This window comes from Prinia subflava, chromosome 4 (genome assembly GCF_021018805.1).
Source record: "Prinia subflava isolate CZ2003 ecotype Zambia chromosome 4, Cam_Psub_1.2, whole genome shotgun sequence".
NCBI lineage: Eukaryota > Metazoa > Chordata > Aves > Passeriformes > Cisticolidae > Prinia > Prinia subflava.
In genome coordinates this window covers 21,637,965-21,665,782 of record NC_086250.1, presented here as the reverse complement: position 1 = coordinate 21,665,782, position 27,818 = coordinate 21,637,965, and the positions used below count along the sequence as shown (strand labels likewise).

The following is a 27,818-nucleotide window of genomic DNA, read 5'->3' as shown; positions in this document are numbered from 1 at the left end:
GTGTGTCCATGCTGACATCACTGTAGCCCCTGCAAACCTCTGGGGTGGAAGCAACATCTTCAACACCTCTCCTGGAATCCAGGAGCTGGGGACTGTGGGGGCTGAGAGACACTGACATCACCCATGCTGCGTGCCAGCAACCCTAAGGCTTTGGAGATGGCTTGATCATCACTCCTCTATTATAGCACCTGAAAAGACCTCTGGGATCAAAAGATGATTCCATCTCTCTGCTCTATTACAGCAGCCAATGAACCTCCAGGGCCAAAGGATAAATGCACCATCACTGGAGTATTACAGCATTTAGAAACCTCACTCACTGACTCACAGCTGTCTGACCCCTCCACCACAACCACTTTCAATTTGTCTCAGCACCTAGCCACCTTCTCTACTGAGGTGTAGCTGGATGATTCTTGTGCTTTTACAGTGCCTGCCTGTGTGCAACACTGAGGTGAAACCACACTATCTTCTCGCTTATTTTGGTACAGGGGAGCACTGGTGTTGCAATGCGTTTGCCAGACCTTTGCTCTACAAATGCAGCAAGGCAGCACTGAAATGAACCACTTCCCTTTAACACAGCATCTGTGAACCCCTGGTACTGCTTTGCTGTGGCAGATCTGCTCTTGTCTGGTACAGGGAGGGGGCTCTTCTCAGACTGTTAGAGGTGTTTCAGAAGACAGCTCAGCCCCTGGCAAGGGCCGTGTTGTACCAGCAACTCGAGCTTATTAATGGCAAGGAGGAGACTTTGAATGTCTGGTCAGTGATCCTGGCGTTTAGAAAGCATGAATTAATTTCTCAGACACCCTAGAGAGGTGGAGTTCTGTCATGTTATGAACCTGACTTGTAGATTCTGGGGAAAATCCTAAAAGCTTTTGGTAATAGAGGTTTTAGTGAGTTTAATGCCGATGGAATTAAAAGTCTCTAGGCACTCGTTGTGAATGGATTTACATCGGGGAGATTGGAAAAAGGGAAAACATTATTGGTGTCCAGGAAACTCAGGAGAGCAGCTGTCAGCTGGTTTAGATGGAAAGTTCCCCAGTGGGCAGGTGCCCTGGCAGCCAGACAATGCACACGCACACCACCTGGGGCTGGGGACACATCCCAGGGCCACTGTGGGCATGTCACATGTGAACATTCACAATAGGATGTTTGCACTCACCAGTTTTATGGACACACTGAACGTGATTTAACGCAAAAATGGTCTCTTCATTTTGGCTGCCATCTTCTACACAAAGACCCATATGCCTCGCTCAAGTGCTGCTGGCCTTTTCCAGCATGTTCATTACTGTTCACTCCTGCTGAGGAGCACAGAGAAGAAATACCTGCCCTCCTCCCTGCCCACAGGCACACCACTCGTGCAAAGCAGTCTCTGGTGCATGGATAGGCCTTCTACAGGACCCTTTCTTCCCAGCAGAAAAGCACCTGGTGTGTAGCTATGCAATGTAACAAGGAAGCACACTTAAAGTGAACACTGGGCAGGATCCTTGTGGAATCATTTTGTGAAGTTTATTAATTTCGTAGTAAATTATGGTCAGCTCGCAAAATCCACCATTTTCAATTGTCTGGTAGGCCTGGGGAGGCATCTCTATATTGGCCAATTTCTGCTCCTTTTTCCCAGGCCTCAGTGCTTGCCACTGCTGGAGAAAGTATCCTAGAGGCAGATGGTTCTTCCCTGTGCTCTTAGACAAGTAAGGCATGATCCTGGGGGTGCTGGCCTTTCTTGGACTTCCCTGCAGAGGCTGAGTTGCTAAGGCTGTGCTCTTTGCTCAGGGATCAGAGAGGCAACAGAAGAAAAGACCAAGAGACCTTTGGGGAGAATGAGAAAGGTTATGGCCTTAAGTACATGAGCTGGTTATGCTCCTCTCAGGAAGGCTCCAAGAGATGCTGTTCCCCATGTTATTTCTCTCTAAAGTCCTTATCAATTGTTGGTACATGTTTTTGAGAGCAAAGATCAGGGTTCATCCACCCTGGCCTTCTTTGTAAGTGGTACATCATCAAGGTGAGGACTCAATTCAAACCCTGTTTTGAAGATCCCTATTTCCTCTGCCACACAGGAGAACTCGCTGGGAGATCAGGCTTTGTTAAAGCAGGGAGCTCCCTGCTCCAGGGAAGATGGGCAGACAGGAGAGCTGGTGCCTTGCCAGGGCCTGCAGGTAATAACCTGACTTTACCAACTGAGTGCCCACAATCAAGCCAAGAGCAGAGTTACACTTTCTTTGTAGGGTGAAGGTAATGCCCTGTCCACAACACAGAGCAGGGTGCTGGGATTCATGCCATCCCTTTTCTTTCTGTCCAGCATGGATCACTGCCTGTTGACTCTGGGGCTCTGGCTGACTGCTGGAGTGGTTGATATACTGTCAAAACAAGGTGTCAGATGTTGAATACCAGGGGCAGGGCAGACACAATGTCTCTGGTGCCCTTCCCAGTGAGTGGGTTGGTGCCACTAGGGTGTCCACACACAAGGAGGGAGATGAGAGAGAGGAATCAGCTAGGAAAGAGGGTTAGCAGTCTCAGTGCCTCCCCGGGTGGCCCTTCTTGTGCTGGCAAGAGGTGGGAGGAGTACAGGGAGTCAGGGAAGGAAGAAAGGGATGGGGGATGCTCTGTTGACAGGCTGGCACTCCTCAAAGTGGTGGGAAGCCAGCAAGCATTGTGATAGTCAGCCCTTGGCCCTGGGCTTGCCTTCATCAGGTAGGAGATGCAGTTTGGAGAGAAGGGGGTGTTTTAAGTAAAGAATAGAATCAAAAATATTAATATGCTGACTGAGGCTGTGGCAAGGCTATGGCACTTAGCAGTGACGTTTCTGCAGGAACTGGAGCTGCCCCCTGGAGCTGTGGGCCTAATCTGTGGTGGGGAAGGAAGAAAGGTTGCTGTGACCACTGATCCCTGGAATGAGCCTGACTTGGCACTCCTGATGATACACTTGTACTGAAAATGTGTTGCATCTGAGCTGCTGGGCATGCAGGCACCTGCCTTTAGATGGGTGCAGAGCCAGGCTGGGCTCACTTGTGCTCAGGCTACATCGGCACTGCCAGGACCTGTGGATATCAGCACAGAGGTCTGCTCTGAAATCCCCTTTGCAACTGGCCCTGCAAAAATGTTTTTGTTCTTTCTGCATCCTCTATGAAAGAGCTTCTGTCCCACCATTGCCTTTCTGGAGGCATCTCTGTTTCTGTCAATTTATCTGCAAATATAAAGAGAACATGGGTGCAGGTGTCTCCCCAGTGCCAGCCAGCCATGCTGGCTGTTGTAATCAGCTCATTCAGGCAGGATGTGTTCCCCCCCCCAAACAGTAGTCGTTGTCTATTCCCAGGCAGAACGGTGCTTCTGGAGGACATCTAGCACAACTAACTCATCTTGACAACCAGCAGCAACTTCAGGCTGCTTTCAGAGAGCTGTTTGTGGAATCACCTCAGCCCTTTAGCACAAGATGTACACTTGCAGCAAGCCCTGCCTCTGCAGAAGAGAGAGGCTTCTGTTTCCTGCAAGTTGTGTGTCCCTGGCAAATGCTAGCCCGTGACTTATGTGTTCAATGCTGACAGGTCAGTGTGAGACAGAAGAAAGGGGATCTTTATCTCAGTGGGATCACTGGGAGAAGATGGGCTTTGCAGCAGTAAGGATGTGATGAAGTTGTCAGCTGCAAAAGACTGTATGTGTTCTTAAGGCCCTAGATGGGGGCAGGCTCATAAACACGATGGGGCACACTCACAGCTTTCCTGGAGATGGGAAAAGTTATTTGAGGGCAGCCCCTAGGATTTTCAGGATCTGTCAGTTGCTCTCTGGTGATGAGAAAACCTGGCATGTTCCCACTGGGACTGACTAGCAGAGATTCCAAGTCCTTCATTTGCATGATTAGCAGTGTTTATGCCCACTGCTTTTTCAGGAACTGTCCTGTGTGTGAAACTGTAGCCTTGCCACAGAGCACCGGACTTAACAGAGTGTAGTGGAGGCTGAGTGCACCTGTGATTTATAGGAAGATTACAGCCTTGCCTGCAAATCCACGTGGATGTCAGCATGGTTTATATTATCTGCACCATGGTGGCATGTTACATTCTCACAACACACAGAGGGTGAGAAGGGGCAGACTTTTCAGAGGGAGCTGCCTCTGGGCATTGCTATTTTTTACTTCATCCTTGGAGTTGGTGAGCCAGGTAGTTTTGCAGGCTGACATGCATGAAGAAACCTGACACCAAGCTGGAGGACCTATGAGGCTATATCATGATATAGCCAAGAAAGTGATCTGCTTGCTGTTGCTTTGATGTGATCATATGACAGTTTGATGCTTTATTCAAAGCACTGGTTACAACTTCCTTACCCTTCTTTCCCAAGCACTTCGAGGCCAACTAATTTATTAATAAATTAGAAGGATTGAAATAAACAGTGCTTTGAAAATCATTAGGCATCCCAAATGCCTGGAAACAAACAGCAGATGAAGTAAAAATACAAAATGCAAATAGGCAAAGAACTAGGCCATAAAATATGGTATCCTAGCCCTGGGGCAGCTCTGGATAAAAAAACCTGTGTTTTTTCTCTTGTCTCTTTGGGTTGGGACAGAGAAAATGGTACTGGGGTTCTGTGAATGAGGAACGGCCCCTGCCCCAGTTTCTGCCATGCTACAGAGCCTGCCCCACCAGTGGTTTTACTGGCTGCAGAACAGAAATGTGGGGAGATGAGGTCACAAGCACCAGCCACAGGGCTGGAGCTAAGGCAAGATTTGAAGGCTACAGACTGGGGACCATCTGGGTGAGCAGCTGTCCTAGGCAGCTCCTTCTGCTGCTCTTGGTCCTGACCCTCACCCTCCAGGCACTGCATACCCAATTCTTTCCTCCTCTCAGCTGACTGCCTTTATCACTCCAGCTCCTCTTTCCTTCTCTGAAGACCCAGGGACTGACACAGCCAATTCATGCAGCATCCAGCTCATCTTCCCTCAGTGGCACCAAAGCTGAGCCGCTGCATTGGTGGCCACATAAGCAGGAATTCTGGCTGCTGCCAGAGCAATGAGAGACCACATTACACAGTGACATTTCCTTGTTCTGCATCCTGGCTGGGGTGATGCATTTATTGTTGCCAGCTGCCTTTCTCTTGTCAATCTGTGCCATTTCACAGACATGCTATAACACTACTGTCCCATTGAGGAAACACAGTCCCTAAGGACATCACAAAGGGTACAAACTGTGGATGAGGGTATGGGTGATCATCTGATTGCTCTGGTGTTCTGAGTGTTGTTTATATGGGGATTACTTGGAAAAGGAAGCATTTGAAAAATGCATCAGAGCAACATTCATGTCTTTGATGTGTTTAAAAACTGGTGTGGTCCTGCTTAAGAAGTGGAAGTAATGAGGGCAATCAGTCTTGGTTCAGTAGAATGATTTTTAGGCCAAAGAAATGTGAAGGAATCACAACTGACTGATGTTCCTGCCCAGGAGAGAACAAGGAGATCCAGTTTTCTAGGCCGTTGTTGGAGGTCCTGTGTTGGTGAATGAGATATTCACCACCTTCAAGACTGAATCCTATCCATACCTGGAGAACATTGTGTATTTGTGAGGAGGAGCAGGGGTTCAGCTGGGAGAAGTCTGCCTGATTCAGGAATTACCTGGACCATCTTGTGTTTTTCTTGCGTGACAGACTTCTCAGGCATCACTGGCCGGGGAGAAAGCAGTCAGACAATGAAAGAAAGCCTATGAAAGGGCAGAGCCTGTCTGATAATTGAATATTTCTTCCTGCCTGGCTAGCATGCTGCGAGTAGAAGGCATCATGAGGCCAAGTGCCTGCCACTGCCAAGAGACTTTTCCCTTCCACACAGTCACTGGGATTTCTAATCCAGGCTGTATAGGACAATGCTGTCATGTTAGTAATGGTATAACTCTCTTAGCAGTCTACCGGTGTGACAGAGTCACAAAGAGAGCAGTGTAGGCTGAATATGCACTCATGCTTGCTAAGCTTATAATCCCAGTTTTGATTTTCTCTCTTTCTTTTCATGTTTTTAATTTTTTCTATTTTTTTAGCAACAAGTTCAAACTTAATAAGAGTGATTCACTAGTTGCCTGTTAATCTGACTTTGGCGTGGTGTCCAATTTGGATTGCACAGGGCAGAAAGGTGAGGTGCAGGGGGAGAAGGAAGAACTGGGAGACAATGGGAGAAGCTGGAGAATGTTCCTGTTTTCTCTCTCCATGGAAACTAAGGCTGGCTTCTTTCTGTGAACCTGAAAGTCTTGGCTGTTTTTATCCCTGTGGTCAGAAGAGGCTGGTGATCAGCTCTGTTCTCCCATTCGAGTTGGATATTTAGTGGGTTTCCTTGTAAATGTTCAGCAGCTATTAGCAGCTGATGGGAAGTGTTTGGTGCTCTGTGGGATGGGTGGAGGCAGTGCATATGAGTGCCCTGAACTTGTCTTGTCTGGCCTGTGCCATGGTTGTTATGCTTGGATGAAGCAAGGGTCTGTGATGTAGCTAAACCCTTCCAAGGCTGTGTCTTGCAACTGCATCTGAAACTGTGCCTGTACTTCCTTGAGGTTGATCTATTTTCTCTGCAGATCCTAGCAAACCCCAGATGTTCCTCAGCCCAGACAGTTGCAAGACTCGCTGTAGGGCTGATTCTAGCACCATAATGCGTTTCTGCATCCACTCCCCTTTTAATTCTGCCTAGGAACCTGACTACCTCTTCTCAGAAACTGCTCGGGCTGGGCAGCAGGATTCACCATTAGGCAGTAGTAAGAAAAACCAGGGAATTTCTGGATATGCATGTGAAGACTGTTGCCCAAGAGCTGCTGTTAAGAACTGTCTTGCACTGTCCTTCTTGCTCTGGGCAGTCACTGGCCTCAGTCACGCCTCAGCCAGTTTCACCCCCAGTGCTTCTTGCAGGGTGAGCCTCCCCCCTCCTTGTCTCCTGTGTTAGGCACAGCCCTGCTGAGCTGCTCTGGGCTGCAGGTAGCCGTGCTTGTGGCTGGGTGACACTAAATGTGGGAGACAAGGAGCAGGTCATCTGGAACAAGCAGTTAAATGTGGGCTGGTGCATAGGAGGACAGTGAACAGGAGAGGGCAGAAAGGTTAGAAAAACTAACTTTAGTTAAAACTAAACAACGGTAGAGAAGCATTAGAGTAGTACTGAAAGCCTTCTGCTTCAGCTTGGTTAAATAATGTGTGCTTGAGGTTCACGGTGGCAGGACTGGTCCTGACTCCCAAAGAGCTGTATCCAGGTGACCCATGTATGGTGCTGACACTGCCTGGCATAAAGAAGACAGCTCTGTCTGAAACCAGGGGAAGCTGTGGGGCATTCTGGCAGCTTGTGGGGTGGTGAGTGATGGCAGGAAACATGCTGTTGTGCAGGATCAGCAAAACACTGCTCATCTCTCAAGCTGTCTGCTTCTCTTGCTCTTTGTGGTCCTCTTCTCACTTCTCTTTTTCATGTGCTCATATCACCTCTCTTTTCTTTCCCTCACTTCCTCTCTCTGTGTGGTTCATGTGGTGCATGCATCTGACTATAATCCATGGTAACCCTCTATTCTCTCTTTTCTCTTCCTCACCACCTTTCTCACTCATCCTTTCTTCGTGTCTCTCACTAACACTCTGTTGCTCTCCTCGCCAATTTATTCTTCTCTTTCCTCCCACACTCTGTCCCCATTTCATCAATCTCAGCACAGTCCCATTTTTCACCAGAGCTGCTGTTTCATGTTTACTCCAGTGGAGGGAGGGCAGGCAGGTGTGGGGATAAGGTAACAGGCAGAAAGCAGGATAGTCGAACTGAGACCTCCTTTGGTGACCATGGCTGAGTCATGTCACCAATTCCATGGCCTGGCTCCTTTCCTTTGACATGGGAACACTCAGCTATGAGTGAATCTGCAATGCTTAGAGGTTGTAGGGTCAAGGTCTGTGAAGCTCCTGGAAGTGGGCTAGAGCTCTTTGAGTGCCTGTGCAGCTTTTTTTGTCTCTGGTGCCCAGCTAAGCCCTTGTGCCCAGCTGACACAATGGAGGCACACCCCAGCTGTGCCTGTTGCTCTATTCACAAAATCTGCCCCACCCACACTTTCATATGAAATAACCCCATGGGATGAAGTTGACAAGGCTCAACTATGGAGTTTTGATCTGCAGTGATCCAGAGCTTTGTCCCTGCAAATCACTGGAGACTAATGGCAACTCCTGTTACTATAGGTGCTACCTTTTAAACCACACCAATTTTCCTCCCCAATTCCAGCTTTTTCTTCTTTTCTTCCTCTCTGCCATGCAGCTTTTCCACCTTTGCATACCGGAGCCTGCCTTGCCTGCTGGATGCTGAGGGCTGGCCCGGAGCTGCCAGATGCTTGCACCTTCTCAGCTCTCATGGGTAGGAGTTGCTATGGGAGACAGTGAGAAAGAAAAAGTGCCTTCCCCAGCAGCACTAGGAGCCAGAAGTCTTCCATTGAGTGGAGAACACCCCCCTCTTGTGCTCCTTCTTCCCCTCAGCCCCCCTTTAGAGAGCACTCTGCAGAAAGCTGCCTTTGAAGCCCCTTAATTAGTGTCCCGTGTGTCCTGAACGGAGCCCTTCATTACCACCAGCAAGAGGCACAAATTGGCATGTGTTTCAGGTTTGGGCTCACTGCCAGAATTTTGTTCCACTCCCCTCCCTCCAAACCTCTCCAGCTTCCCCCCTCCTCGACACACATGCTTGCACACACACATTCACTCTCACAGAAAAACACACACACATGCATGCCCAAGGGACTCTGCCAAAAAAGAAGATGTCCCCTTTCCATCATCCCACATTTCAGAGAAAAAAAAAAACAAACTACGACAGAGGTTGCTCTGTTCCCTGCCTCCCTGTGGCTTGCTCTTGGCTCTGGTGACCCTTCAGCATAGGCAACTGCAGGTTGGGGGTCATTATCAGCCCCAGAGTATCTTTCACAGCCTGTGGATGTGCTCAGAGGGTGCTAATTAGTGAGAGAAGGTCTGATTAGGTTAGAAATTAAGTGTTTATTTTATCTTCCTTTTTTTGTTGTTTGTTTGTTTGTTTGTTTGTTTTTTGGTGGGTTTTTTGGTGTTTTTTTGGTTTTTGGTTTTTTGTATGTGTATGTGTGTAAAAATAGTGAGGTCAGATGGAGTGTCAGGAATAATAGGAGAAAAGGCAGTCAGTAGTCAAGGGGCATGAATCTGTATACTGTCTCACCTCTCCTGCACACCCTGGGTGGACAGACATTGTGCAAACTCACAGAATTCCTGCAGCACACCAGCAGCCACCACACATTCCCTGTGGCTGTCCTTCTTGGGATCGAGCTGAATGTCTCCTCTCTGCACAATGTTCTGTAGAGGCTTTTCATACCTGTAGAGCCTCTCATCTCCATCACCTCAACTTTTCCAGCTCAACCTTAGTGCCTTTGTTCCCCCCCTGCCCCCCTCCCACTTTTTAATCTCAGTGTCACTACTAGCAGCAGCCAACAGGTTACTGCCTTTCAGTGACACCCCTTGTCTTTGCTGATGTCTCAACTCAAGTGTGCTGTCCTCATAGAGAAATCCAGCTTCACAGGCTCTTGCTCTGCCAGGCTGAGGAAATTCAGTCTGTCACTGCCATGGACTTTGTCCCTCCTTTGCAAAAGTTGCAACAAAGCACCCCTAAAGCTGATTAGGAGACTGATTTACAGGAACTCCAAAGTCTCTGTGCCTGAGCAAACCATGTCCTTGTCCTGTTACCAGGCCATTCTTCACTGCCCCTATGCTATCTTCAGCCTTTTATGGATTGTGGGACAAGGAAGAACAGATCATGGTATGGCTGAATAGCAACTTTGTCTTGCTACAAGGCTATTCTGTGCTTCCAGCGCTGCAGGGATAAGCTTTGGGGCCATGAGGGGCAGTTGAAAAATAATTTCCTTCCTTCCACTTAACCTAAAGTAGGTCTCTGGTGCCAGTATTTTGTATGCGGTGGACACAGAGCCTTTCCCCAGAGGCCAGTGTTTAGGCTGAGGATACTCAGGTTGGCGCAGGCTGGAGGAGAGGGAAGGAAAGAGGCTTTGCTTAACTGTGCTCTACAACTTGCTTTCTGGGGTGGGAACTGTGCTGGCAGACTCGTGAGTTTGCACAGTTGGAGGCTGGTATCTGCAGCAGGCCAATTTATGTGACCTGAGGGTTCACTCTGATGTTGGCAATGAGGGCCATCTCTCCCAATCAGGAATATGACTATTGAGAAAGGACTGACATTTGTTTTGTTGATCAGCTTGGGAAGTGTGTGGGGGGGAAGTAAGAACTTGTCACTACAATTTGCTGGAGGAGTATTTGCAGGGAGGAGTATTTGCTCAGTAACCAATGGGGGGATTATGATCCCTTAGAATCACAGCTGGCTGGGATGTGTGGGTCTGACAGCAGAGGAGATTCTCTTGTTGACACCAGGGGGGCCCTAGACTCTTAGCTGCATTTCAGAGCCCAACTGCAAAGTGCCTGGTGCATAGGGGCTTTCTACCTATGAAATAAGAAGCCCGGCTTCTTTTAAGGGTGGGAGAGCAGCTGGGGACCCCCAGCTCCAGCGGTGTACTTGTGGTGGGAAAAAAGGCCACATGTGTGTGCTGTTTTTCCTTGGGCTGTGTGCTGTCAGTAGGACTGCATGCATGACTGTTTGGCTGTGGCGTGAAATGAGGGTATATTTGTCTGGGTACAATTCAGACCTCATTCCCTTTTCATCGCATCAGTGCTTTTTTACCATGTGGCTCCTGCAACAGCCAAACAAACAAACAAACAAACACACACATGGGAATCCAAACTCCCTATTACCCCCACACTGCAGATGCAGCCTGGTTTGGCCTGCATTTCTCCTGTTGCCACAGCAACGGTAAGCCAGGGAGTAAATCAGAATATCCTCTCTGGTGCTTAACACCCCCATATGGCAAAATAAATGACAGTGTGGAAAGCCTGGTCTGTCTCCTCTACCTCTCCTTCCCAACTTCAGTTCAGCAGAGACCTCTCATATGCCTGTCAGACCCCAAGGAGATCACAAGCTTCCTCCATAGGGGATGAGGGAACACCACCTCTTCTGTGACCAGCAATCCCCCTTATTCCCTCCTCCAATTGCTGTGTTTCCTATGGAGGGTGATTAAGTCTGAATCAATGTTCACCATTCATGGTCTCAGCTCAGCTGGCTTTTAACAAGATGAGTCCCATCAGCTCCACTAAGGACCAAACAGCATCAAACCAGGCTTAGCAACCTGCTTCTTGCTTCAGCAAACTCTGCTTACAGCTGGGAGAAACAGCCTTTGGAGAGGAGCAAAGCAATCAAAGCACATTTAGGACCAGGACTCCTGTCCAGCTGAGCTCAGAAATATGCTTGCTGGGACAGCTGCCAAAAGGGCTCCACCAGCTATGCTTTGTGTTGGCCTTGGGCACTTCCAAAGTCAGCAATGTGCTTAGGAGAGGGTTCTGTCTGCCCAGAAAGAAGAGTCCTTGGGAGGAGAGGAGACTGAGAACTGGTGTGGTGCAGTCCCCTGGAAGCAGGGGAGAAACTGGAGTCACATTTTCTACGGCATCTCTTTCTATGTGTATCCTAGGTTGGATACTTCTAAAGCCCTGGAGGATGACCTGTGTCCCCTTTTATTCCAGCAGATTAGAGGGTATCTGTTACTTGTGCCTCCCTCAGCTTTGGCTGCAACTTCCTTCATTAGGAATCTCACTCCGTTCTTTGGCTGGATTTCCCCTGAGAATCCGATTTATGGCTCCCCAGTGATTGCTGATGTGTAAATACCATGTGCTTCAGTATGGCAATGTGAATGCCATAGTGTATTGGAACTGTTAACCCTTCAGCAGCTGAAGAGCCTTCCTCTGTTGTGAAAGGTGCCTTGTTTGACAGGGAGAATCTCGGTCTGGGATCATGGGATCTCAGTCTGGCTCTAGGCATGCTTGCAGTTTGGTGCAGGTGAGTGGACCAGCAGGCCTCCTCAGGTTTCTGTGGAGGGGAAAGGATGAGGCAGGAGCAACCCAAAGAAAAGGCAAAAAGGGCCATTTCATGATTAAATGCTAGAGCACAGCAGCAGTGTAAAAATATACATATATCACAAGCCTTAATTAACACAGGCGAAGGGAAAAGGAGAAAAAAACCCACTTTCTAAAGGTTTCACAGAGACTATAAACTGGCAGCACAGAAAAAAAAATGTAATACATGCAAATTAATGGCATAAATTTAGGGTTACTTAACTTCACAAATGTTAACAAGCTCATAAAAAAAAAGTTATTCTTTCTCAGTTTCCTGTCGCTGTTTGTTTAATTCTCTCTCTCACTCTCTTTTTTAACTCTGTTGAGAAGATTATGTTTTCAGTATATTCCTCCTAAATTAATTCTGCCTCTCTCTCTTCCTTCTCCCTCCCTCTTTCCCTCCCTCATCTCTGTCTCTTTCTCTGTACCTTCCTCTGTCTGCTTGCCTTCCTTCCCTGCCTATCTATCATAATGTCCCCATCATCATAGAATCTACTCTTGGATACAGTCCTCTCTCATTTCTCTCCTTATTTCCTTGCCTGGCTCTCCCCCGCTCACACCCCACCCTTTTTCACAGCTCTCAGCCTGATCCGCTCTTCTGCTTTTTTTTGTTTGTCTGTTTTTTGGCGATTTTGTTGTTGTTGTTGTTGTTGGGTTTGTTTGATTTTTGTTTGTTGGGGATTTTTGGTTGGTTTGGTTTGGGTTTTTTAGGGGGGTTGGGTTGTGGGGGGTGTTTTTCTATTTTGCTTTGGTTTGGTTTTGTTTGGTTTTTTTCTTCCTGTAGCAGTCTATCAGTCAGTATAACTCCAGCCTGGTAATGCTATACGCAACACTGCCAGTTTCCAAACATGCATTTTTCCTTGCCACTGGCAGACAAAGAAGGCAAGGAGCAAATTAAGTGGTCTTGGGCTGAACTGCTCGTTTATCAAGCATTTGAGTGGCTGTTTGTGGCTGCAGACTGCATGGTTGGAGGCAGAGGTGTGGGTGTGTGGGCTGGCTGGGTTGGTACGCCGCAGCCCCACTCTGAAACAGCTGTCACAGTTCCCCAGACACCATCCCCTTTATTCAAGGCTCTGCCTCCACACAATGGTGGATAATAAAGGGCACAGCAGCTCCTTGCTGAGTCTGGGAAATCATGAGTCCCTGAGGTCACCGTGCCTCTGCTTCCCGTGTGTTTCTTGCTTTGCTTACGGATAAAACTAAGTTTAGAAAACCCAGGCAATTGCCAGTTCAGCTCTGCCAAAACTCATTTCTCCAGAAAGAGGACATATGCCTTTTGATCTGCTCCTTTTAAAGCTATCAAGGACACCCCAAGTTGCACTACTCGTGACGTAACATCACCTGTCCATGATGCTACAGCGTTCTGTTCTTGGGCTCTTGTTCTCATTGCTTAAAGGGAGGATGGGTAAAAAGAAAAATCTTATTTTGACTTATGGACCAGACTGAGTCATAGGAAGACATCATTAAAAAAAAGAGGGGGTGGATATCATCATTTTTGGCCACAAGCCATCCTTGGAGCTTTCAAAGTTGCCTGTAAATATTACTGCCAGCTCTGTTTCAGTATCAGAGACAGCAGTCCTGGCCAATAGCTTTTCTCCTTAGTGGTCCAATTCAGTATTTCAGGATGCTGGAGAGAAGAGGGGGAAGTCAGTGCTTTATTCAACATAGCAATCTCAGGAACAGGGAGGTGAAATTACAAGCTGGAGTCCCTGGGCAGCAGGGAAAATAAGAAAATTCAAACAAGAAGGGAAAAAAACAAACAAAAAAAAACCCCAATAAAAACCCCCAAAACAAAACAAAACAAAAAACACACCAAAAAAACCCACCTGAATTTCTCAAAGCAAGAGGAAGGGTGTTGCTTAGTGAGCAACAGAGGGATTAGGAAGAGGAAGCCCAGAGGGAGAATCTGTTGTGTTTGGAAGATGTGGGAACCATCAACACATCAACACAGATGTTGCAGAAGAAAGCAATTGAGAAGCTGAATGGAACTTGCATGGGTTTACAGTTGGGTGCATGCTTAAGTGTGTTGCTAAATGGAGACCTGAATGAGTGAGAACAAGAAATAATCATGCGGGAGTCCCCGTACAGAATCAGTCTCTGTCCAGATTGACATCACAGGCTTTTCCACTGATATAAATCATTGCTTTTCCTGGGTAGGAAATGAGTCAGGGTGACTCTAGAGCTTAGGGTTTGGCCTATGCAGATTAAGAGGAGCAGTGAGGAATAAATAAAATATGGCATATGTGAGGGTGACTAAGGACTCGAAGAGAAGCAAAGAACTGTGGGGGAAGAAATAGTACCACAGTGAGGAACAAGGAGGGACTGCCAGATTAATTGCTTTCTAGGGCTATCTGGAGAGAGATTTAGGGGGATAAGCATCATTCCCTGGCCATAAAGTTACCTATTACATGGGTTAGTGGGTAAGACATTTACAAGCTGAGTAATGCTCCTTCTTTTTTTTTTTTTTATCCTTTCAGACCAGAAACAGTCTAAAGCAAAGTTTGTTTCTACTAAAAATATTTTCTGCACCTATGAAATCAGAGACCCTAAAACAATTGCAGCCTCCATGTACTTTGCTACTGACAGCATCGAAAGAGGCAGAGCAGAGGACAGGTGGGGAAATAAGATGGAAAACTGGACTGAGCAAGAACAAAGGAAAGCTTGGTGTATTTGTTAAATTGAGCTGTCCCCTATTTTTGACTGCATCATAGCTGGAATTAGCTTTGACCTACAAAATTAAAATGGAGGGTGTCAAGGTAGCAAGAGGAAAAACTATTTTGCTGGTTTATTTGCACAAGTCGTCTGTTCGCTGCACAGCTGCTGTAGAAAAAGCAACACCATGAGTAGACATATATAATTGTAGAGATGGGGAATGAATAAACGTGTTTCAAAGAACAAGGAGAATTCTAAATGTCAGCAAAGGGGTATATGACTCACTCATTGGGAAAATACTATTATTGGATTTGTAAGTAGGACTGTACAAAGCACTCAGAGAAGGATGCTACTAGAAAAAAGAATTAATAAATGAAGGTAACATTTGGGTAAGTGACAGTGAATGAATGAGGAGATGTGCTATAAGTGCCATGAGCTATCACAGGGCCTGCAGTGAAAGCAGAGAGAAAATGTGGGCTTGAGGATGGCAAAACATGAAAAGAGAGAGATCATGGACAATGAGGAGAAGCATTGCTGGAGACTGCTAAAATACAATGGAACAGATGAGTGTTTGTTATAAAACTACTTGGCTTTTGGCAGAATAATGGTGACAAAGAGTTTCTGTTCTACCGAGTCAGGATTAAGGAAATAAATGAGGTGGAACTCCATGGGAGGAGCGAAAATGGCTGTGCTGAGGAGGCAGGAGGAGGCCTGGGACCCAGCTGGAACCGGCTTCTGCAGAGGAGCGTTAGGCTGTGGTGGACATGTCATATGGAGAAATCCCTCCCTGTTTTTCAAAAGGAAGAAGCGATGTTTAAGTGTAACAGGTGATACTGCATAGATTACAGACATGGCTGAAATAAGCAGTGCAGGACCAAGGCATTTTGTGTGAGTTCAAGTCAGGCACTGAGAATAATTAACTAATGCTCCTGGTGCAGTCAATGACAAAGTTGCAGACTTCTTGAGTCCAGAACATAATGAATTTGAAACATTCCAGTTGCCAAACCTGGACACCATTCCAACAGACCCATCCCACATGTCTGGCTGGTCATCCTCAGAGCCTGAAATGCTGTGTGCTAGCTCATCTGCCCAAGCAGAGACCAAGGAGTCCAGCTACTTCTGTGAATGGAACAGTCCTGTTTACTGCTAGGGCCAGGGGATCTCTAGTCCTGGAGGAGGAGATTTCCAGAACCTCTAATTTGGGTCCAGCTGGGAGCAGTTCTTATTTTGGTTTTGAAACCCTGAATTCTCAGCAAGCTGCTTTTCTGGCTGTCTTGGGTTGATTGAATCGGTAGAGAGACAGATGTAGGTGGATAATGGGAAAGGGGGTGGTAAGTGGTAGAGCTATTGCCTGAGCGAGAGGGAAGGATGCCGTGTAAGTACTGCCAGTCCCCATTCAGTGAGCAAGTGGTGAGTCAGGGGCAGGTACTGAGTCAGCAAGAAGGCGGATGGGTAGTGGGTGGATAGAGCACCCTGGCTAACTCAGTGCAAACCACTCAGCTGCACTGTTGCACTCAGCTCCCTGTGCCAAAGTTGCATGCAATAGTTCAGGCTACTGCATCCCAGTTTCTTCCCTCCCCTCCCCATGAAATTCCCTGGGCTGCTTTTCTGAACCAGTGGGGCTTCCGAGAGGGCCTCTGACCGTTGCCTTTTGTGGGCATTATTTTCCTGATGTGTTTATGAATCTGCTTACAAGCACTGCTTCTCTGTGAGGTGTGGTAGTAAAAGAAGGGGAATGAAACCAGCTGATGAAGGCAGAGAGAGCCCTTCAGCCTGTCTCACCCCAAAGATACTGCTCATGCAGTCAGGGAGCTGGTGGAATGTAGGAAGGGGGAGAGAGAAAAGAAAGAAAAATAGAAATGAGGTACGAGAAACGAGAGTGAGAGAGAGAAAATATTTGAGAGATGAAAAGAAATTACCATACGGCAAGATCCTGTTATTCAACCTAATTTTCAAAGGACTGCAGCTGTCGCACTGAGATAATCAGTTAATTATAACAGTCATTGTGTTTTGGCAATGGAAGAAAAAAAGCAGGCTCTAAACAAGGCAAGGTAGTGGGGAGAAGAGAGGGGAGGCACGGTTGTGTCAAAATGCATGTCAGATGCTAGCTTGAAATATAGGTGGGCGAACCGACCGGGAGGAGGGTCCCTCCCCAGCAGGGCTGAGCTGTGCCATTGCCTGCAGGTGGAGGATGGAAGGAAGGTGGAAGCATCCACGTGGAAACATAATGCCCTGTCCAGGGTGAGGCTACTCCTCTTTTTGAATCCAGGCATGCATTGACCAGAGGAAGAGGGTCAATGCATGGAAGAGGGTCAAGAGGCTTGAGGGGCTGAGTGTCTCACTGCCAGTGAGGGAGTCTCTCTCTTAGGTGGCCACCCAGGAAAAGGTTGGCTGGAAGGCAAGAGAACATTGAAGGATGCTTGAATGCCAATGCATGTGCCCTGCAGGAGTTTTGCAGGCCTGAAGGTGTCCTACACAGGGCAAATGGCTGCCAGTGCATGTCAGAGAGTGATTGCTACTTCAGGTCATATGTGATTCCTTAGGCTCCGAGTCCCTCCCCCCACCCCCCGTAAGGACTAGAGTGAGCTGAAATTCAAGTACAATGCCCTTTTCCTGCCCTACCTGCAGGACAGCATGTTTGGGGGCACTCTGAACTCACACTGCTGGGTTGCTGGAGGTGTTTTTAGCATCCAGAAATACTGGAGGTATGTTTGGTTTGAGTGAGGGCATCTCTCAAATAGCTTCCTGCTGTTCATAGTCAGACTGGTGAGAGCCAGGACTTGTTGAAGGAAATACTGCACCAAAGCCAGCACAGGACAGCAGAGGCATCACAATCACACTGAAGAGGTGGGGGTCTTTGCAGTGACATCACATACAGCCCAAGGATTTCTCCTGATCTCATGCTGGACATGCGGCATAGGAGCACACAACAGCACCAGTGCTCCCATCCTGCTTGCTACATGCTCCCAGAGCCCCCACTCTGTGCCTGTTACCTACAGCAGCTCACACACACGCTCATGCAGAGCTGCCATTCCAGTCCCTTTACCCCTCAATAGCTCACAGACAGCAGAGGTCATTCCTTGTCCCCTAGAGCAGCTCCTTCACACGTGCACACACATGTGCAGAGAGCCAGCCCTCACACCCAGCTCCCTACAGTGATTCACATCAGGGGACACACACAGAAAGAGTGTTCCCACCCCTTTCCCTACAGGCCTTCTCCCAAACACGCACTGGTTGTCTCCCATGATCTCTGCATGCACACATGCAGCCTGCACTCCCACCCTGTCCCCTGCAGCACCTCTGACATAGCCAAACACTCCCACCCCCTTCTCCACGGTGCCTGCTTCATGCAAACCCACACGCACACACAGAGAAACCCTAAAACAGCCTTTGCTTGGTTCTCCATGGCAATTCCTCCCTTCCCAAGAGCCAGCATTGATTTGCTGCTTCACAGAGTGACTAAACTACATCCACCCCCAGCACACACATCCACCCCATCACCTGCAGTGACTCCTCTGTGCACACACACCCCCTCCACCTCGAACTCCTGGAGCCAACAGTGCCACAACTTTCTCTGCAGTGACTCACATCCACACCAGTGCACTGGGCAGAGCCAGTCTTGCTGTCACACTCCCTATGGCAGGTCCCTACAGAGAGTCAAACAGACCCCATGCTCCCTCCCCATGGCCAGCAGGAATTATTTCTAAGCCTTTTTAGTGCCTCATGTCTGGGCTCATGGGATGACAAGAGGGAATATGTTTTCCAGGCCCCCTCCCTGCTCTGGAGGAAGAGCACTGAAGGCAGCTTTATTGCTGATAACATTTTTTGTGGCACCTCTAATCTCCTGACATGCTCTTCTACCTGGAGAAGGCTGTTTCCCAAGCCTACCCCCATGTACACACTTCTGTGGATTGATGCTGCAGGCCGTCTGGGTGGAGCTGGCTTGATGCAAATCCGCCTTAATCTTCAATAATCATATTAATATAAAAGGTAACCATTTCACTTTGGAAAACAAAAGTGGCTTTCTGGCCTGCCAGGGAACCACAGGCATATGAAAGACCTTTCTGACAGTATTTATCACTCTGAAATAAGATTTATGTTTCTAAAGCTCTCCCTTTCATGCTTCTGAGGTGCTTTTTTTTTTCTCCCTTGAGTCTTCCCATTCTCCCTCTCTTGCTGCCTAACAAATTAGGTATCTAATCGCTGTTGGGGAGGTGCAATGGGAGAGCAGGGGCTTTATATACAGCGATGTGTCGGGTTTTTTTCATGGTTAGTCTTTAAGCTGTTTGTCCCAGCAAAGATTTGGAGTCAATGACAGTGTATTTGTTTGGGTGTGCGAATTCTTCCTTCTGAATTTTTCTTTCTGAATTCTTCCTTCCCATGCCCCAAACTGGCCAAAGGGCAAGACCGCAGAGCAGCACACCCTTGGGGCAGTACTACAGCCTGTATTTCATCCTTTTTCCCTTCTTCTCTGCAGGGTCCCATCCTTGCTGGCTGAAATTTGAGCTTTGTGAGTATCCTTGCAGTGGTGCCCTGTGAGAATAGCTGGGATCTTGTTTGGTTCCCAGTGTCCTGCTGGGATCCTTGTGGTTTGGGCTTCCAGATGTCAGAGACAGCTGGAGTTTGGGAGCTGCAATCTTCCTCCCCACTTACGGCAGGGCCAGCTCAGCTTTCAGAAGAATAAGTTTTCGACCCGTAGGCACTGTGGATTTGTATAGGGTGAAATGAACCTGCCCAGAGCTGAAGCATGAGATTTCCCTTGCAACAGCACTCACAGAGCCTCTAAGGTTGAGTGGACACCCTTCAGCAGGACTCCTTGAAATCAGTTCAACTCCTGTAAGGGATAAAGGCTTTGTCTGGTTAGTGACATGGGAAGACCTTTTGTTGCATGACTTTCTAGTGTGGCTGCACAGCTCCTTTGGCCTCTGGATTTTTGAAGCTACAGGGCTGATTTCAAACAAATGTGACATTGGGACGGATCTGAGAGATGCTGAGATCTTATGTGTTCCATGAAAATAGGGGATAAATTAGAGAAGAGAGAACAGAGAAAGAAACCTTCATTGAGACCCATTAAAGGAAAGAGTGTTGTGTGAGCTCAACCCTAGGTGAACATCAGAGAATCTACAGTAGAAGGCATTCTCTCTCTCATGCATGCAACAAATGTCTTCCATGTGACAAAACCACAGGTCATAAGGCTGTCTGCTCCCTTTTCTCTTGGTCCCAGACTTGTCAGAGCTTCTGGAGCATCTCTGGTCACAGTCACAAGTTCTTTGCTGCATGACTTGAAGGTAACTCCTGCAATAATTCTCTGGAAGCAGGGCTGAGAGGGAAGGAACTGTTGTCATGCAAGTGCCACAGCTGTGGCAAGCTTCTCTCATGGCACTGTGCTTCCACTAGAGCCAGGTGCAAAAGCAAGGACAATCTCTGGGTGGTGATTTGGGATGGCTGCAGTGATGCTCAGACCACTGTAAATTACAAAAACTACGCAGCAGATAGGGAGAGTTCCTTCAAGTAAGGCACAAAATTTGAGTGCCAAGCACTTCTGGGAAAGGCTCCTCTTTCAAAAAGTAGTTAGAAAAATCCTGGAAGGACCTTAAAGCCAAGAAGAGGAGTCCCTTGGAGATGGTGTTTGTGCCCTGAGGCTTGCCAGGAGCAGGCAGCACACTGAGCTGAGAGGGATGGTGCTCAGCTGCAACATGAAGCTTAAGAAAGCAGCAGGAGCTTTGGCCTGGTTTCGGGGTGTCCCTGGAGGAGTCAAGAGTGTTTGGCAGGTTTTTAATGCATGCATTTCAAATGGGAGGCTCTTAGCACCGTTTAAGCAATGGTAGAATTAAGTGCTGTTTTTTCCAGTGCATGGGGCCCCAAGAGGACAAGGTTGACAAGATCAGAATTTAGGCCCAAGTTGCAGCTGTATGTGACTTTTCTGGTTGCCTTGTATTCTCTCTCAGTTTTGGTCCTTCCACTCCCTCAGGCCCCAGTCTGTCTCTGTGCCTCCTGTCCTGCCTGTCCATACTTTCACTGGCTGTATTTTATGCTGCCATCTCACTAGTGACCTCAATCCTGTGTCATCCCCCGTGCTACATTGAACAATTCCAAGTCAAAGGGATGTTTGCGGCCATCGACACCTACCTCCTGACTCAGATTTGGACTCTCCGCTCTCTATTTCACCTTCCCTGCTCTTTTCTTTCCCCTGAACAATGGAACCATCCCTGTGGCCTTCTGTGCTTCTCCAAAGTGCTGCAGATAAATGCCATTAACATTGAGGCATCCATTGATAGAGAATAAAGCAGAGGGAAATCACTTTGGAGCTGATAGGCTGACTTTGTGCCAGCCAAGGAGAGCACAACTTTCACAGGTGGAATGTCACTACTGTTCCTTCATGCTCACACATACACGAGGATGGCTAGGAGCCAAGGGCTTGTTGTAAATCTTGGTGACACTGAGGAGTGTTGGAACCCTTCAACTAAATAAGTCCAGGACATGGACATAGTTATCTTGTACCTTCCCTATAAAACATATCCCGTGTCCTAACTTTTTCTCTTGCCCATAAGTTTTCCACAACTCTTGCATCCACTTCCTTGGCTCTCTACTGTGCTGGGCTTGTTTGTTCTTGCTTTCCCTGCCCACACTCCACCCCTGTGCCTTCTTGCTCTGTTGCCTGAGAAGCAAGAGAGGGAAACAGCCAACTCCATTGTCAGCACCTTTCAGGCCAGCAAAAAGGACAAAGTGTTGCTTCCTTGTGCTGTTGGGCTCCAGTGCTGTGTGATTTATGTTCTTTTGGCTGTAGACAGTTAAAGGAGGGCATAGTGCTGTCTCTCGTTCCTGGTCTCCCTTTGGCTATGAATTGCCAGGGTCAGGGAGCAGCTGTTCCCTAGAGGGCAGGGCATGGCTGTGGTAGAGTTGGAGACCAGCACTCCTACAGCATTGCTGTAGTAGCAGGGACTGATGGCATTGGGCTGAGCTGAAACGGGGTGCTGGGCAATGAGCAGGGGTGCAGTAGGCCATGGATTGGGCTGGACTCAAGGCCCTTAAAACCAGCATGATAGTGGGGAGACAGGAACCATTGGACGAAGAATGTCAAAATCTGTTTGTTTCTCATACATAGTTACATGGGGGACCCAAGGGGTCCAAAGAGTTTGGGGTTTGAGGAGTGGCTTGACTCTTCCTGTGGCCTGTGGCTGAGGCAAGGCTACACAGCCCAGGTGGGATGTAGACAGGAAGCAGGAATTTCAGCATGATCCCCTTGGTTTTGGCAAATAGCAGCAATAAACACCACCTTTGTTTCCATACACCCCTAACCCACCCACCTCTTTCCAGGCTAGAAGGCATCTGCCCTTCCAAACCCTCTCTGTCCTTCCTAAGTGCAGCTCCTTGAGTGGGATGGGATGGCCATCAGGGATTGCTGGGGTTGCTGCAGAGGAACATGGTCCTAGCCTCCGAGTCTCTCTCTGTGCACCATGAACAAGCTGATGATGACTTCAGTACACCTTTTGGAGCGGTCTGCCCTACCAAAAGGGGTCAAAGCAAGTGGACTGGGATGTTCCTGTACGGAGCTGGATATTGTGCAGAGTATTTGGTGAGGTGAGACAGGCAGGCCAGAAAATAATGCTCAGAGAAGGATGCTGGCTAAAATTTCTAATCCCTAAATCTTTCCACTACTTGCTCAGGGGTTGCCCCTGGCTTCTGCCTAGGGTGGACATACTTTGGGCACCAGTGTGCAAAAAGCATGATAGTATCTGACACTCCTTTGTTCAGTGGAAGAAATCAGGCAAAGTGAAGGAATATTAGAGGCGAAGGTAAAGGGACAGAGGTGGTGTGGGGAGTTGGCTGTCTCTGCATTGAGTCACCTCTGGAAATGGTGGAATAAGGCAGGGGACTGGCACTGAGGAATATCACAGACCTGTGGGTCCCAGCCTGTGGAGAGCCAGATGTGCCTCCTATCTGATGCATCTGGGGAAATAATGTCAGGAAATTGTTTCTCACTGGATTACAAGGCTGAGAAACAAAGCAACAGACTGTGAAAACCTCTGCCTTCTGCTTCATTGCTGGCTGAAGCAAAGCTGAGGCAGCAGCTGAAGGCCATCATATGACAACCATAAGTGACATGAATTTGGTGGCCTCAGACAATGAGCTGTGGGGAATGGAGGCTTTTTCTCTGTCTTTTCCATTGGTCTAGCTCCTCTCCCCCTTGCCTTCTCTGTCTTGGCTTTACTTCTTGGATTATTGAATATTTAAGTGTTTCTCTGTGACACTATCTCTGATCCCTTAATCCAGCTGGCCTGGTAATTCCACAGACCCAAATCAGATCAGATTTCTCCACAGACGTAAGCCTTGTTCCTCAAGGGTTCACTCCTCCTTCATTTATCTTCCTTCATTTTATTTCTGCCCCTTGTGTCTCTGTGCTAAAAATTGGTTCAGCTTTTGCAGCAAAAGCTTCAGCAATATCTTTAGTGAGCAGCCTCCTCCCAAAATAAAAGGGGCAGGAGGGGATCTTTATTTTTCATTAACCAAGAATCCTTTTCTCTGTGTTTTTAGTGTCTCCTTTCTCCTCCAAATAAAAAAACACACACACACAAAAAAAAAAAAAAAAAAAAAAAAAAAAAAAAAAAAAAGAGAGAGAGCGAGAGAGAGCACACAGTGCCCACATGTTTCACATGTTTTATCTGCTGTATGAAATTATTTCCTCTGTGCTGCCTCACGACACACCTGTCAAGCTCCTTTCTCAGCACAGTGGGAGAAGGGTTGAAGCTGTAGCTGGAGAGAAAGCTGCTCCAGGCTGCACTTTGCAGTCAGAACCAGGAGTTCACCCAGACCCCAGAAATACATTTGTTGTGGTTTAACAAGCAAATGTCACTTTGTCTTCAAGGTGTGTTTTCTTACAAAGGGGCAGTGTTCATAGCCCCCAAGGAGAGGTAGTAAAGTACGAAGGTGTAAACTGTGCATCTCTATTTGGTGGGGGACAGATGTGTGATGTGCTTCAGATTAGGAGATTGTTGTGTGAGAGACTGTAAGCTGGTATTTGACACACTGCCTGCTCCCCACCCCCCACTGTGCTCAAGCCATACTGGTTCACCTCAGCAGCCTTGTCCATGCACCAAGAGTCGGGGACATTTTTTAGAGCAGAAGTGGTTACACGTGGCTTGAATTATTTATCCCCCTTACATCAAGGAAGGAAGGAAAGGAAAAAAAGTTTGGCCTTTTTTGGGGGGGTGAGGGAGAGAAGCTTGTCTGCATTTTCCCTCTTTCATGCATTCTGTGTACATCATTTTCAGGCAACTGAAAATTCATGGCTTTGGCTGTGCTTGGGGCTTGCCTTTGTTTACACTAGGGATTTTGAGCCCCCGCAATAACAGCCTTATGTTTCCCACTTTCCTTTTCCTTCCCCTTCTACTCCCACGCCACTGCCTTCCCCCAGGTCCCTGGCTGTGATCACATTACTTAAGGGAGCCCGGATACCCTTCTGCATATCCCTGATATGACATTATACATCGTAAGTGTTCCCTCCTCAAAGGCTTATCAGCATGGCAGGCAGTACCACACCTTTCTTGCTTGCACCCCCCTTAATGTGTCTCTTCCCCATCTCCCTGTTCTCATGAAACATTGCTGTCTGTACACTTATCTCAAAAACCCTTCCAAATGATGCCTCTTCTTGTCTCTTGTGTTTTCTTTTCCAGATTCCAGTGACAGATGGATCTCTCTTGTGCACACTTGCTCTTTCCCTCTCTGTATTTTTGTTTTCGACATGTTTGATCCAAAGCTCTGAAGCTTCTCAGAGGGTACCCAGGAAAGAAAGAAGAGAAGGAGTAGAAACCAAGGGAGTGTGAGCGACACAGGAGGCAGCCCTGCCTTGTTCTTCCAAATCACACTGTGGAGGGGTGGGGGAAGACTAGAGCGGGGAGGACTTGGGTTTGTTTTGGGGTGGGTTTGGTGTGGGTGGGGGGTGGGTGGGAGGGGAGAAAAGTGGAAAAAGTGTGTGAGTCACTCATGAGCATCAAAGAAGATTCATTATCCTCAGCCTGAATTTTTGTTTAGAAAAGAAGCACAAGGTAGTTCCGTTCCAGCCCAAACATCCATGGTCATAGCTTTTGGGTGCTCTGGAAGAAGATTGCATGTGTTCCCCTTCCTCTATGCTCCTGGCTTGACTCAGAGGGCAAGAAGAGATAATGGTGATGACATCTGATAAGACTAGGGTGCTCATTCCCTTCCATTGCTAAACCCCGGTTCCTGCCCCCTGTTTCTTTTTGCTGTTGTCCTGAGATTTGGCGCTGGTTTTTGTTGGGGATTTCTTTTCCCCCATCCTGATGAGGGCACCACTGCAGACCATGCTGTGCCTGGGGTTGTGGGCAGCTGCCCTGCTCTGCTTGTTTTCCCCTGGCACCGTGCGAGGTGACTGCTGGCTGATCGAGGGGGACAAAGGCTATGTGTGGCTGGCCATCTGCAGCCAGAACCAGCCCCCGTATGAGACCATCCCCCAGCATATCAACAGCACGGTGCACGACTTGCGTCTGAATGAGAACAAACTCAAAGTGGTGCTGTACTCCTCCCTAAACCGCTTTGGCAACCTGACTGATTTGAACCTGACTAAGAATGAGATCTCCTACATTGAGGATGGGGCTTTCATGGGTCAGTCAAACCTCCAGGTCCTACAGCTGGGCTACAACAAACTCACCAACCTGACAGAGGGCATGTTGCGGGGTATGGCCCGTCTCCAGTTCCTCTTTGTGCAGCATAACCTAATTGAGCTGGTCACCCCTACCGCCTTCTCAGAGTGCCCCAGCTTGATTAGCATTGACCTGTCATCCAACCGCCTCAGCCGTCTGGAGGGCAACACTTTCACCAGCTTGAGCAACCTGATGGTGTGTGAGCTGGCTGGCAACCCCTTCAACTGTGACTGTAGCCTCTACAGCTTTCTTAACTGGCTGGCTCTCTTCAACAACGTTACCAAGAATTATGACCGCCTCCAGTGTGAGACCCCACGAGAGTTTGCTGGGTATCCACTTCTGGTGCCTCGGCCTCACCACAACCGCAATGCCATCACCATCTTCCAGTCCATGTGCAGAGGGGGCACCATCCCCTCCCTCTCCAGGGTCAACCCAACTCCTTACACCCCTGACTCCCAGAGAGATCTGGATGAGGGATCAGCCATCAGCCCTGGGGATTTCCTCTCAGTCAAGCCTCCAGCCTCTTCCACCACTGACTCCTCCTTCAGTCCCAGCATCAAGTTACATGATGTCACAATCACTTCTGCCATCCTGATGGTCACCATCCCCATGCCCTACAGTAAGATGTATGTGCTGGTCCAATACAACAACAGCTACGTTTCTGACATAGCAACACTGAAGAGCAAGAAGGAATATGTCACTGTCAATAAGCTGAAGGCCCACACTGATTATACATTTTGTGTGGCCTCTATCCGCAACAACAGGCGTTACAACCATACTTGCCTGACCTTTGCAACCCGGAGCAAAGGCAGGGAGGATCCTATTTCCAGTACTTCCACCACTACACACTATATTATGACCACCCTGGGTTGCCTCTTTGGGATGGTCATTGTCCTGGGGGTGGTGTACTACTGCCTGCGGAAGCGGAGGATGCAGGAAGAGAAACAGAAGTCACTCAATGTCAAAAAGACCATTCTGGAAATGCGTTATGGATCAGATATTGATACCAGTACCATGGTCCATCCTTCCCAGAAGCTGGGTGAGCCACCTGTCATTCCTGTCTCGCGGATGTCCTCCATCCCTTCCATGATTGGGGAGAAGTTGCCCCCATCAAAGTCAATGGATTCTGGGATGGAGACTCCTAAAGTCACCACAAAAGGTAACTACATTGAGGTGCGGACTGGTGGTGGGGATGGGCTGGAGAGAACCCAGCGAGATGAGGATCTGAGGGAGCTTGACAATGGGCAAGGCTCAGCTGCTGAGATCTCTACTATAGCCAAGGAGGTAGACAAGGTCAACCAGATCATCAACAACTGTATTGATGCCCTCAAGCTGGACACAGCATCTTTTCTGGGTGGTGGGACTGGTGTTGACTCAGATATGGCCTTTGAGTGCCAGTCCATCCCAGCTGGTTCCTCGACTGGGCTAGAGCGGCCCAGCTTTCTTTCCCCACCCTACAAGGAAAGCTCCCACCACCCTTTGCAGCGCCAGCTCAGTGCTGATGCTGCTGTGGCCAGAAAGACCTGCAGTGTCTCCTCTAGCGGCTCCATCAAGAGCGCCAAGGTCTTCAGCTTGGATGTGCCTGACCACCCACCACTCAGCAAGTCTGATTCCAAATACATTGAGAAGGGCAGCCCACTAAACAGCCCTTTGGATCGTCTTCCCTTGGTGTCTCCAAGTGCCATCCACCACTTGGAGGTCAAGCCTTCTTACCATTGCAGCGAGCACCGTCACTCCTTCCCGGCCCTGTACTATGAAGAAAGTGCTGACACCTTGAGCCAGCGGGTGTCATTCCTCAAGCCACTCTCCCGGTCCAAGCGAGATTCCACATACTCCCAGCTCTCCCCCAGACACTACTTCTCGGGCTACTCCTCCAGCCCCGAGTACTCCTCAGAGAGCACCCACAAGATCTGGGAGCGATTCCGGCCTTACAAGAAGCATCACAGGGAGGAGGTTTACATGGCAGCTGGGCATGCCCTGCGGAAGAAAGTTCAATTTGCCAAGGATGAGGATTTGCATGACATACTGGATTACTGGAAAGGAGTCTCTGCTCAGCAGAAGCTGTGACTCTTCCTCACAAGGAAACAATACAAACCAAGACCCCCCTCCAACAACCAGAAAAAAAAGCCACTTGACTGTGAAAAATAAACCAACAACAAAATACTCCTGACAAATACAAAACTGACAAAACCTTTTCTTAAAAAGTTTACAACTCTTACACACGCAGACACACACACTGACACACACACATGCTGAATTGTCTCTACTGTGTTACGGGGACCATTGTTCTGTCCGCAGATGGCTGGGAGGAGCGTCCTGCTCTGACACTGTGGTAACAACGTTGGAGTGTGGGTGGGTGGGAGTGGCCTGGGAGTGGGTGGCAGGAGAAGGGCAGGGATGGACACTCACTGGAATGAAACTCAGCTGTGAACTATTCATCTTTCTATTCTTGTTGAAGGCTTTGGGTGGGAGAAAGCTTTCTTGTCCACCTTGTACACCTGCTATGCCAAATCTTCCATCACTAACTTTTTCCCTCATTTTCTTTAGCAGTGTAAGCTTTTCTCTCTCTCCTGTCCCCTTCCAAGACAGGTG

At 48.2% G+C, this 27,818-nt stretch overlaps 1 protein-coding gene and 1 long non-coding RNA gene across 2 annotated transcripts in view; both read left to right on the top strand.

The window, feature by feature from the left end:
- The window catches only part of LOC134549331 (uncharacterized), a 49,445-nt gene extending 25,029 nt beyond the window's left edge, over positions 1–24,416 (top strand). The window contains exon 3 of the long non-coding RNA XR_010080061.1: positions 24,240–24,416. This is a non-coding gene — a long non-coding RNA (uncharacterized LOC134549331). The remainder of the gene's footprint in view (positions 1–24,239) is intronic.
- A 118-nt stretch (positions 24,417–24,534) lies between these two features.
- On the top strand, positions 24,535–27,525 carry ELFN2 (extracellular leucine rich repeat and fibronectin type III domain containing 2). Its single transcript, XM_063394890.1, has one exon. It carries the CDS (start codon positions 24,867–24,869, stop codon positions 27,291–27,293), a length of 2,427 nt encoding a protein of 808 aa, XP_063250960.1. The 5' UTR covers positions 24,535–24,866; the 3' UTR covers positions 27,294–27,525.
- Positions 27,526–27,818: the final 293 nt, after the last annotated feature.